Genomic DNA, 13,024 nt, shown 5'->3' on the forward strand with positions numbered 1-13,024 from the left:
CACAGTTTCACACTAGGGACTGCCAAATGTTGGCTTTTATCATCTTTCTTTGATTTAGAACATTTCACATCATACAATAAACACTCTCCAAAGTGCTTCGCACCAATCCCTATGGGTCAGGAGTCAACCGCGGGCAGCCAAAAACGGCCAATGTTTTAAAAACAAAAGCTTTCCAAATGTGACCATGTTTCTCAAATACCAGTCATGCACCATTTTGGGTACAGAAAGGTAAGGAGATATACCATCACTGAGGACAAAGAGGTAGTATCTCTGACCTACACACATATTTCAGGGGATAGTTCTAGATGCTCTAAGCCTGCAAATTTATAAGTCTGTAAATTAAGACCTGATAATTTCAGCCATGGAGCGAAAATCTTGGCTTTTCAATCATATCCATAGTAAAACGTCAAGTAAGGAGCTCTAGTTACTGTTATGCACCAAGAACATTTCTCATTCAGGTCCCAAAATTTTCCTACATCTGGGGAAATTAGAAAGAAAGGAGCAGAATGAAAATGATGATGAAAAGATTTTAATCAAGATCCATCTCCTCAATAAAATTTTTTTCAAGCATTTAAAACCAGTTGTCTTTGGTGTTTAAAGGGTGGCTTGTTGGGCAGCTGGGGAAAGGGAAGGAAGATCAGCACCAAGTTACTCCAAAATAGAAAACAGTAAAAATGTTTAATTATATTAACTCTTTACCAAAGAACTTAGAGCTTAATGGCCAAAAGGCAACTGAATAGGCATTGGGGAATGATTCACTATTAAATTCTACAGTAAAAGGAGCTTCTAACAAACAAGATTTCCTAACACCTTCCCACCCTGTAACAGCAGCTGGGAGCCAGCAGCAGTTTGAAGCTACTTTCCAACTTTTGAATCTTTTATTGCATGCAGTCCTCCTCTGTGAGATTTTTTTTTTTTCTTCCCATTTTGGTCACTCAGAAACCCTAGAATTAAAGCAATGGGAAGAGACAGAGTAGCTTGTAGTAGTAGTAGTAAATTAAACGTCCAAAAGAGGTGTACGGGAAAAGCAACTTGATTGACTTGTCACATTGTCCCCATCATCTCCTTTTCTATTGGGATAACAGAAACAAATTGCTCCATTTGTTAATCTGTTCTGCTCATTTAAAACTATACCCATTTTGCAATAGAAATTTCTCTTAAATAGAGGAACAGAAGTTGATCCGTAAGTCTTTAAACAAGAGGTCTCCCTTGTAAGTCACTGACGTTTGTTTGAGAGTCCCTCTTTTCCCTGAGGAGGGCTCCTCCAGAATTTGGTTATTTCAGTATTTGGGGCAATGCAGGAACCCACTGGGTTCTGACAAGCAGGGTATCAGCTACATCTGCTTTGCACTTGAAAGACAGACAATGCCCAGAAGCACAAGTTTTGTACCCAAGTCCAGCTTACAACCAACCAATCCTGTAAAGTGACACAGATTCTACCCCACAGTTCTGCAGTGGGAGCCTTAAATTTTCATTCTTTGGTACCGAGTTACAGGTTTAAGAAAAGACATTACATCCTACATTTCAGGTTGGGACAATTTGGTTTCTAGATCCTTTATATTCAAAGGCCTTGGGGGGGAGGGGAGGCGGGGGGATTCATGTTAACCATGAGGTCCTAAAGCATGGCCTGGGTGCAAACAATCCTATAAAAAGTGACCCAAGCAGAGGGAGTGGGACTGGGCTGTTGGTATTAATTTGACTTTCAAACCTTCTATTTCCCTGAACTTTCAAAGCAGGAAAAAAATTGTGCTTGTAAAATAAAAGTTCTTTCCTTTGCCTACTCTTCTTAGGAAAAGAAACCCCTAGTACTACAGAACAACATGCACTCGGGGGTCAGGACGGACCCTGCCCTTTCTGTGGAGTTCCTATAGTTTGGGGGTGCCTTGTTCTTTAATGTGCTCCCTGATTCCCTCAGCACACGCATGTCCACCCACATTCATGTCCACGTCAGCCCATGCCTGAAAACCCTCTCTCTGAGAATGAGGTTAATTTCCTTTTTCCTTCCATTTAACCCTTTATAACCTAACAGCAAAATAAGAAAGCATAACTTTTGAGAATACGTTTAATCAAACATCCTGAGCTACCATCTATATATTTTTCTAAGAAACCAAAGTGTGAAAAGGAGAGGTTCTTTGGGAGGCAGTGTGTCATTTTCAGCTTTACTACTTGGGCGCAAGATGGCTTTGAAACAAACACGCACACGCCCTCCCTTAAAATAAACAAAGATTATGTACCCTAAAATATGAAGGGTCTGCTTTTCTTGGCTAGCAAGCCACAGCCACAACGTCTAAGATCAAGAAAAGATGCAGAAGAGGATGTTAAACACACTGAGGTATAAAGAAAGAACAGAGGAAATTTCTCTGTTGCAGCATTTAAAAAAAGAGAAGATTTTCCAAAAAGATCAAAACAACACAACATAATCTAAACCCCATATAAACACAGTATTCTCAAGAACACAGATACTCTATAATTATGCATTTCAAATCCTATTTTTTCCAAGTTTTATAGTTTTTTGTTTTTTTACTTAGTAGTTTTTTTTTGTGTTTCCTTGGCTCAATCTACAGAATACACCCCACCACACACATCCAGTGCCCTCCCAGCCATACAGATGCCAGGCTTGTGCATATCATGCCCCACGCAGGGGAAGAGGGAAACGCAAACTCCACTGAGGAGGGGAAGAGAGGGCCTGTTGCAGAAGGAAATGTAAAGATTTATGAGGTAGATAGAAATTATCACTTCACAGGCTCAATCCCTGCAGAAAAGATAAGTACATTCATCTGTAAAAAAATAAAGATGAGGTAGGACTTAAGCAATGTTGTACTTTTCTTGTTCTTTCTTAAAAAAAAAAAAAAAGAAAGAAAAAAGAAATTTCCCTGAGACTGTTTCTTCTTTGAAATTCAAAAAGAGAGAGAGAGAGAGGGAGGGAGAGAGACACACACACACACCCCAAACACAGAAACCTAGGAAATGCAATTAGAAGACGAGGATTCGATTGTTGCCAAAGTCTACCACAACGATCATTCCATCGGGGGTGATGGCGATGCCGGAAGGGCGGTCCATCTGCCCAAAGCCGCTGCCTTGAGCACCAAACTTGCACAGGAAGCTGCCGTTGGATTCAAACATCTGTACCCGATGGTTCCTGGAATCCGCCACAATGATGCGCCCTTCCTGGTCCACAGCTACCCCTTGTGGGCGCAGGAACTGCCCATTGCCCGTGCCCTCCGAGCCCAGAAAGCGTGCCGACTGGCAGTCGGGGTGAATAACCAGGAGCCGGTGGTTGTTGAAGTCGGTGACCACCAAGTGGCCCTCATGGTTGAAGGCCACACCCCGTGGGGAGTCAAAGTGCTTCCAGAGAGCCCCCTCGAAGCCATACTTATTTAGGAAGACACCATCAGGCCCAAACAGCTGGATCCGGTGGTTCCTCGTGTCTGAGACCAGGATCTTGCCCTCAGAATTCACCGCCACATCCCAAGGGTAATTGAACTGCCCATTCTTGGTTCCTTTCTCACCAAACTTGAGGAGGAACTGGCCCTCGAAGGTGAAGATCTGGATGCGATGATTGTCCTTGTCAGCCACCACGATCCTGCGTGAGGCGTCACAGGCCACGCCGGCTGGTCGGTCGAACTGCCCAGGCCGGGAGCCCAGGGTGCCAAATTTGTGGTGGAAGGCACCGCAGGGCTTGAACACCTGGATGCGGTTGTTGCTGCGGTCGGCGACGATGATGTAGCCCTCCTTGTCTACACTCACACCCCAAGGGCGGCAGAGCTTGCCATCGCTGTCACCCTCACTGCCGAAGCTCAGGCCCGGGAGCCCAATGCCCACGTAGCTGCGGCCTGACTTGACCACCACCTTGAAAGGGCTGTTCTCAATGTGCTGGTTGCACAGTGTCACAGATACCAGATGCTCACCCTCCAGCTGGGGCCGGTAACTCACCACATATGTCCCATTCTGCTGATCACTCACCTCTGCAGCAAACAGGTTGCCATCAGGGCCCAGGACCACAGCCGACATCAGGTCACCTCCTGAGAGGCGGGGCTCACCATCGTGGTCATAACCAATGACCGTGAAGGAGGCCACCTTACCCTGGAGGGCGCGCTTGAGGCCATCGCCCGTGGCCTTGGTGAGTGGTGCAAAGGCCCCGCTGCTAACAAAGCCAAAAGACTTGATGGCAAGGTACAGTGCCTGATCGGGGGGTGTGAACATGACTCGGTCATCTTCCTGGGGCTGCAGGAGGCTCCGCACGGTCTTCAGCTCCTGCACCTGGGCCAGCATCCGGTCTCGGGCCAGTAGGATGTCTAGTGCTCTACCCTCCTCCAGGACCTGCTGCACGGCACTGATGGTGCTCTCAAGCTTGTTGAGGTTTTGTCGCAGCTTCTCCACCTGCAGGTACAGAGACTTGGCTTTCACCTGGCGGATCTTTTCTACCTGGAGGGAAAAGCAAGAGTGGAGAAAGACACAGAGGCTTAGAGCCAAGCACAGAAAATACCACATAAGCCACAACTAATCACAAGGAAGCATCAGACAAACACGTATTGTGGGATGGTCTACAAAAGACATCTGGCTTTCTTCAAAAGCAGTAAAATCAAAATGGACCAAAAAACCTGAAGAACTGTTTTGGGTTACAGAGGATAGTTACTAGAAACAGGACAACTATATGTAATTAGTGACTCTGGACTGGGGGGAGTGGCTAGCTATGAAGAGCACTGTTGGGACAATTGTTAAACCTTGATTATGGACTGAGGAGTAGATGCTAGTACTGTATCAAAATCAAATTTCCTGATTTCTGTAATTGTAATGTGATTAGGGGTAAAGGCGTTGTGTTTCCAATATGCCAACTCACTCTCAGATCGCAAACATATATACACATACATACACACACACACACATACACATACACGCACGCCTCATGCCTGTAATCCCAGCACTTTGGGAGGACGAAGCAGGCAGATCACCTGAGGTCAGGAGTTCGAGACCAGCCTGGCCAACATGGCAAAACCCTGTCTCTACTAAAAATAACAAAAATTAGCCAAGTGTGGTGACAGGTGCCTGTAATCCCAGCTATTTGGGAGGCTGATGTGGGTAGAATCGCTTGAACCCAGAAGGCGGAGGTTGCAGTGAGTAGAGATCACACCACTGCACTCCAACCTAGGCAACAGGGCGAGACTCCGTCTCAAAAAATAATAATAATAATTGGGACAAAACGTACATAATCAGTAAATCTGGAGAAGGAATATATGGAGTTACTATTATTACTGCAACTTTTCTGTAAGCTATAAATTAAAAAAAATAAAAGTTAAAAACAGCCATCTAGTGCTGGGCACAGTGCTGTGCACCTGTAGTCCCAGCTACTCGGGAAGCTGAGGTGGAAGAATCACTTGAGCCTAGGAGGCTGAGTCTGTAGTGTGCCATGACTGTACTTGTGAATAACCACTGCACTCCAGCCTGGGCGATACAGCAAGATCCCACCTTAAAAAAATAGCAAGATCCCACCACCAAAACCAAAAACAGCCATTTGACAAAGGAGTTTACTGAGCACCTACACTTTGCCAGGCATTGGAGGTACTGCAGTAACCCACAGAAAATATAAAATATGGTCCTTGCTCACACAGAGTTGTAGTTTAGAAAAGCAGTATTTAAAAGCAAACGAAGAAATAAGGATCATGTCAGATAGTGATAGGTGTTAAAAAGTAGAAAAAGGATGTGAAAGACAGTGTCTAGGGGCCCTGATATAGACAAAGAGTGCTGAGGGACAGTGCCTTTCACAAGTTCAGACCTACAGGTTGAGACTAGGCAAAAGGACATAGGGAGAGCTATCTCAGCAAAGGAAACAGCCAGCACAAAGGTCCTGCTGTGGGCACAGGCTCAGCATTTCACAACCACAGCTTTCAGTAGGGGAGTGACATGACAGATTCGTGTTCTTAAAGAATTAGTTTGGGGCCCAGCACAGTGGCTCATGCTTGTAATCTCAGCACTTTGGGAGGCCAAGGTGGGTGGGCCACCTGAGGTCAGGAGTTCAAAACCAGTCTGGCCGACATAGTGAGACCCTGTCTGTACTAAAAATACAAAACTAGCCAGGCGTGGTGGCAGGTGCCTGTAATCCCAGCTACTTGGGAGGCTGAGGCAGGAGAATCGCTTGAACCCAGGAGACGAAGGTTGCAGTGAGCCGAGATCGTGCCACTGCACTCCAGCCTGGGCAACAAGAGCAAAACTCTGTCTCAAAACAACAACAACAACAAACCGCAAAAGGATTAGTTTGGGAAATGTGTATTAAAGGGGAACAAATGAGGGAACAGAGACCACCACCATAGAGCACCATTTTTTTTTTTTTTTTTTTTGTAGAGATGGGGTCTTAATGTTGCCACGGGTGCCCTCAAAATCCTGGACTCAAGCAATCTTCCCACCTCAGCCTCCCAAAGTGTTGGCATTACAGGCGTGAGTCACTGTGGTTGGCCAGTTTCTCTTTACTTCTGTATTTTAAGAATGATTTTGAAAACCCATCTGGGAACCTGAGAAGCCCTGTACCCCAAATTTTAAGATAGCACGCTTTTGGCAATAATTTGTCTATATTATTTCCAAAAGAGCCCTTTAAATCTAAAATGCTATAATATATATGGACATGGATTCTAACCTGCCAAAATAATTCCTGCTTGAGGTTCTCAAACCATGCTATTTAGAATTATGGAATTTTGTTTTACCAATGAAACATTAGTTTCTCTATTCTTTAAAAGTTCTCTAATTCTAAGCAATTTCCCCCTGTGAAGGGGAACGAACTTACCCAAATAGTTTTCACAGAGGACCATAACTTGAGTTGTTCTACAGATCTGAAAGCCATAGAAGGCTATTTCAGAATAAGCGTCCACTGTTGAAAGAGCTGGATTTCAACCTGAATTTCCCTTTAGGGTGGGAGGGGTGATTATATGATTTCGACTCATTCCTGCTTTTTCATCTGCTCAGTGAACCAGGATACATGTGTATGGAGAGGCCCACGTGGGGACAGATCAAAGAATATTTGCCCATTGGGCCAAACCTCCACCTTTGGTTCTTACCCATGAACTATATATATGCAGCTAACCCCATGAGGTAGCCAAGTCCACTGGAAATACGTAAGGCCCAAGAATGAAGAGAGGCATCTGGATATTTACAACAGGGTTGTCTTAATCCTTGCACTTATATATCTTAAAGTAACCAGAGATGCAGGAAAACAAAACTTGTAACAAAGAGATGCCCAGACAGAGACAGGCAAAGTAAGAGGGATTTGCTGGGAAGGAACAGGAAAAAAAAAAAAAAAAAGTCAGTAATTAGTCAAAGAGAGAGGATGGAGCAAGGTTCCAAAGGATTTGGATTTGGAGCAAGGTTCTATAGCAAAAGTGTCCAAAATAAGGAAGCTTATTTTGGAATGCTCTGAAGATGAATTTTTGGGCAAGCAGAAACTGCTTACTACAATGAAGAAGGGATGGACTCTTCTTGCAAACAGGCTTCTCCCAAGAGTAAAAACTTGCTATTTCTTCTGAAACAGAATTGCCTTTAAAGAGGACAGTGGGTCAGCCTCACAGGAGGGAGGGTAACTAAGGTGAAAGCGGCAGAAACCCCCACACACAAAGGCCTTTTTCATCAGGAAATCCAGAAGAGCGAGTTTGTGGCAGAGTTCACTACAAAGCTCTCAGGTTGCAAGAAGTGGGCCCCTCAGTTATAATTAACATTCGTGGGTGGCATAACACTGGCAGACCCATGGGGACATCTGAGTGTCTGAAAACGATGTCATGCCCACAAAGGTGCTCAAAAAAAATGCTGAATTAAAAATCTTGGACTAACACCTCCAAAGTCTCTTCTTGTCAGAAAGCAATTGAGCCATATTCCTTAAGAGGTCAGAAGAGGCAGAAAGCATCCATCCAGTTGTGAAGTTAACTAAATGGAAAATGCAATGCAAAATCCAGGGACACCTTGCAGAACATTGTAGGGCACAGTAGTTAGCAAAGGTCACTTGCAGAAACTGAGGTGCCATCCCCACCATCATCATATTGTTTGGAGATGGAAACACGCACACTCCACAAGGATACCCTTATAAATCAGCTCTAGTCTTTTTCGTGTGTTCAGAGAATGTAATTATAGTTAAAGAATTGGCATGGAGTACTGGCCCTTTCATAGACTTAACTCTCCTCCTTTCTGAGTGGGGACATAAAATCACAAAAGGAACAGTTGGAATGCTGGCTTGGGTGGGGCAAGTAGTCTTTCTAGCTGATTTTTATCTAAACAGCACACTAGTGTGCTCAGCACTCTTTCCTGCTCCAACAGGAAGAAAGGACACACACTCACTGCCCTCCGAAGAGGAAAACTGGTTTTCCACAAGAGGTCAGGAAGTGCAACCAGCCAGGTCACCAAAAATAGGGATGTTTCCTACCAGCCTGCCTTTCTTAACAACAGTTTCGACTATGCTCCCTTCTTCAGCCTCCTTTTGAGTGAATGCAATATAAAACTGGAGACCGCTTCCAGTCTTGGTTACCCACGTACTTCTGAAAAGGCTTCTTGTTGTTTTACCGCAGACAGCACCCACAATGTTCCAGGGACCCCCTGCATCTTTCTGCCAACAGACTTTCTGGAAAATTACCAAGTGTTTTAAACTTAGAGCTTGGCTCCTGGATCTGTAAAGAGTCCCGTAGAGTGCTGCTGAGGTTCATGGAAGCCGAGTGGGCACAGCCTGGGTCGGGGAGCTCTCCCTGTTACCTTCCACAGCAGCTCACACTCGCGTTCCTCCAGAGCTTTCTTATGCCTCGCAGTCACGGCTTTGACCTCCGACTGTACAACCTTCGCCTTCATCTCCACCTGTTCCGCCACCGTCTGGGCCTGCTCGATGCTCAGCTGGAAAACCAAAAAAGAAACAACTTCAAGGCATTAGAAGGACTATCATTCCTTATACAAAACATTTGAATCTGCTCTGTCAGACTTGAAAAGCTGACACCCTGGGTTCCCAGACCACTTGATTCACTCCCTTGGAAGGAAAACAGGCACTTAGGGAGAGACTGGCATCTGTCTGACATGTAACTAAAGGAGTTGCTGGCAAGAGCTGGATTTCTTTGCATGAGAAATAGCACCTACACAGTTAATGTCAGAACTATTAAGAGATACTCTGACACAGCGAAACCAGTGTAGCTGGGTGACAGCTGAAAACTGGGAATGAGGATCAGATGTAAAATGTACAACTCCAGCCACACAAGCGGCCTCCCCAGACTTCCTGGCCTCACCCTCTGCCTAGGCGAAACCCCGCAGGCCAGGAACATCCCTTATGTGAGGGTGTGTGACAGGGTAGTGGCTAATCCATCCTGCTTTTGTCAAGGCACTGGCAACACAGCTCATCCCAGCCAGAACGAACACCAAGTGCACACTGGGAATATCCCCCGATCTACCTAAGAAGCTGTGCCCCATGGTCAGAGACCATCTACATGTCACCACACACGCCACCCTGTACCAGCCGTAGTAAATCAGCCAGTTTAATCAGACGTATTATTGTTCATAAAAAATTAATCCAGACAGAAGGCATGGTGTTTTCATTAATATTACATGGTGTGTCTTGAAAAGCCACAAGGATTTGAGATACCAAGGTATTAAATCAGGGATTCCAAAGTGATTGCTCTTGGTATAACAGGTTTCAGTGTAGGTGATCCAATCAGAAGGATGTCAGGGAAGCCCAAATTGGAGCCTGGTATGGGCTTAGGAATCAGAGTGACCAATCATCCAGTTTGCTCTGGACTGAGGGGTTTCTGGGATGTGGAACTTTCAATGCTAAAACTGGGACAGTCCTGGGCAAACCAGGCCAGTCATCCCTGGAGACAGGTAACCCAGGTTCCAATCCTGGGTTAGTTTAGGGCCTCCTACTAGTTGTAAGGCCTTGGACAAGCTCCTGGTCCTCTCCAACCTTGGTAAAGTGTAGATGTGAGGGAAATGCAGAGCAATGCATGGGTAGAGCTGAGCTCAGCACCTGGCACAGAGTAAAACACTGTTATTAATAGTTCTCAGCTGATAAAACACCTGGGACAAAAGTTCAGCCATTATGTCTCGTCAGGCCACTTAGCTCCTATCATAAAATTTACCATTAGTCACACTTAGTATGTTCAGTGTTGTGTAATCACCACCACTATCTAACTTCAGAACATTTTCACCACCCAAAAAGCAAAGGCCGTAACCATTAAGGAGTCATTTCCACTTCCCTCCTTCTCCCCCATGGCGATCACTAACCTACTGTGTCTCTATAGATCTGTCTGTCCTGGGCATTTCTTTCTTTCTTTCTTTCTTTTTTTTTTTTTTTTTTTTTCCCCAAATAGAGATGGAGGAATCTTGTCATGTTGCCTAGGCTGGTCTCGAACTCCTGGGCTCAAGTGGTCTGCCCACCTAGGCCTCCCAAAGTGCTGGCATTACAGGCATGAGCCACTGCGCCTGGCCTGTTCTGGGTATTTCATATAGATGGCATCATCATACAATACACGATCTACCTTATTTTTATGAATATTCTTCCTGCCCAACAGTTTGACTTGCTCTGGATGAGAGCTGACACATTCATGGCATGCAAGACACGCTCAAAGGTGCAGCCCCAAAAACACCCATGGTGGCCGGGCACAGAGGCTAACGCCTGTGATCCCAGCACTTTGCGAGGCCGAGGCAGGCGAATCACTTGAGCTCAGGAGTTTAAGACCAGCCTGGCCAACATGGTGAAACCTGGTCTCTATTTAAACAAAACAAAACAAAAAAGCACACCACCCATGACTCCAGTGGTTAGCTGCCACACTGCATTCTCTGCCTAAGGAGATCCTGTGTGACCTAAGGATCCACTGAGCTGATTCACAGAGGAACTGGGTAGATCCAGAGGGCTCACAGGATATCCACAGCCTGGAATGCTTCACCCTAAATTTCCAAACCCAGTTCTGATGCCACTTCCCTTCTGAAGCTGGAAGGGAACAGCACATTTCTGTAATGTTTCTGCTCCACCTTTACAATCCTGTCTCAAGTACCATTACACGTCAAAGTAGGAGCTAAGTACAAAGCCCATGTTAAGGCACCTGGGATTTAGCAGAACAATTAGCAGAACAATCTATAAATTTTATATTTGCACATCTCTAGCCATAACCATGTTTACCAAAGCACTAGGTAGCTGTGTTGGGTTAAATATTGTCCCTCCAAACATCAGGCTCAACTAAATGTGGGCCAGGATGTGACCTTGTGTGGAAATAGGGTCTCTGTAGATATAATTAGCTAAGATGAGGTTATAGTCGATTAAGTTGAATCTTAAATCCCAAAACTGATGTTCAGAGGGTCATGTGCAGACACAGATACAGAGAACAAAGCCATGCGAAGACCAAAGCAGACACAGAAACTGACGCAGGTACAAGCCAAGGATGCTGGCAACTGCCAAAAGCCAGGATGAGGAAAGCAATGAGTCTTCCTGAGGGCCTTCAGAGGGAGGCATGGTCCTGACACCTTGATCTTGGCCTTCTGGCCTGCTGTTTTAAGTAATCCAGTTTATGGTAAATTGTTACAACAGACCCGATAAACTAATACAGAAGCCAATAAAGTGAAGCAGACAGATATTACATCCACATTACCTAAAAGTTAAAAAATTAGAATGGCCAAGCAGATAAGCATGCATATAAGCAGGTATCATAATAGCACTGATACATTTTTAGTATCTCACGCTGTCAGGATTCATCCAGGGAAAAAGAGAGAAAGCAAGAGAGAGAGAGCAAGAGAGCTCCCTAGACATTTAAACAGAATTTAGCACAGGGAAATGGTTAAACAGGTATGGGAGAACTGCTGGGGCAAAGAGCACACTGAGGCAGACAGTACCTGCAGAAGCAGCTTCTTCTGCTTTGTCTGAGAGAACAAAAGAAAGAAAGCTGTGGTTACAAGAACCCAGAATAAGGTGGCGAGGTTACGTCCAGCTAATTCTGGGAGTGGCAAGATCTGAAATTGAAACCAACTTCTGCTGTCAGGGTGAAAAAGAATTGCTATTAAGATTTGGGACCAGGTACGGTGGCTCACACCTGTAATCCCAGCACTTTGGGAAGGCAGAGGCAGGAGGATAGCTTAAGCCCAGGAGTTTGAGATCAGCCTGGCCAAGAGTGAGACCCCATCTCTACAAAAAAATAAATTAGCCAGGCGTGGTGGCGCTTGTCTATAGTCCCATCTACTTGGGAGGCTAAGCTGGAAGGACTGCTTGAGTCCTGGGAGATCGAAGCTGCAGCAAGACGTGACTGCACCACCACACCCCAGCCTGGGTGACAGAGCAAGACTCTGTCTCAAAACAAATATATATGATAATAATATAATTAATATGAATTGGAAGAAAAAGGGAAGAAATCCTTTTCCCATACATGTAGTTTGAAGAGTCACAGCCCCAGTATCACATGGCAAGAGTGTGATAGGGTTAGAGCCCAAAGAGTAGAACTTAGTAACCGGCACCCTCTATATTTTTAGATGTGTTGGTTATTACTTAGCACAACTGGTGTCCAAGCTAATATTTCACCAAGGCAACCAAACCTATGTCTGTAACATTTCTCAATCATTCCTCAATAGAAAGCAGAGGTGGCAAACTGCTTTCTATTAATATTAATGTCATACTACTTGCCAAACTGATTTTTTTACATCTAACTTCTATCACATGTTAGAAAAAACAAAAAAAGACCCAGCCTGGGCAACAAGAGCAAAACTCTGTCTCAAAAAATAAAAAAAAATAAAAAAACAAAAACACCACTCCCTTTGCATAGGAATGGGTGTATTACCCTTCTCACCTCTTCCCCTAGTCTCCTAGCCAGGCTTATCACTTATCCCTTATGTTTGGAACTCACATTTTATGATAAAAACTGTTTCTTCCATTTTTCAAACAGGTTCAAAAGGGGATTCAAAGCTTTTGTTGCAATTTTAATTATCAGCAAGCATGCAAAGATATTCCTTGGGCTGAGAGTCACAAAAGCCCTACCCAATGCATAGTGGAAAAATAGGTCTTTCCCTTCCAAATTACGCACTACCCAGCCAAGCA

General features: G+C 44.8%; 1 protein-coding gene across 1 annotated transcript in view; it reads right to left on the bottom strand.

Moving 5' to 3' along the window:
• Nucleotides 1-890: 890 nt before the first annotated feature.
• The window catches only part of TRIM71 (tripartite motif containing 71), a 79,091-nt gene continuing 66,957 nt past the window's right edge, over nucleotides 891-13,024 (bottom strand). Inside the window, exons 3-4 of the mRNA XM_003776291.5 lie at nucleotides 8,722-8,856; nucleotides 891-4,425 (exon numbers count right to left, since the gene is read on the bottom strand). Coding sequence (XP_003776339.5) covers nucleotides 2,974-4,425; nucleotides 8,722-8,856 — 1,587 coding nt within the window. The 3' untranslated portion in view covers nucleotides 891-2,973. The remainder of the gene's footprint in view (nucleotides 4,426-8,721; nucleotides 8,857-13,024) is intronic.

Source organism: Pongo abelii, chromosome 2 (assembly GCF_028885655.2).
Source record: "Pongo abelii isolate AG06213 chromosome 2, NHGRI_mPonAbe1-v2.0_pri, whole genome shotgun sequence".
Lineage (NCBI taxonomy): Eukaryota > Metazoa > Chordata > Mammalia > Primates > Hominidae > Pongo > Pongo abelii.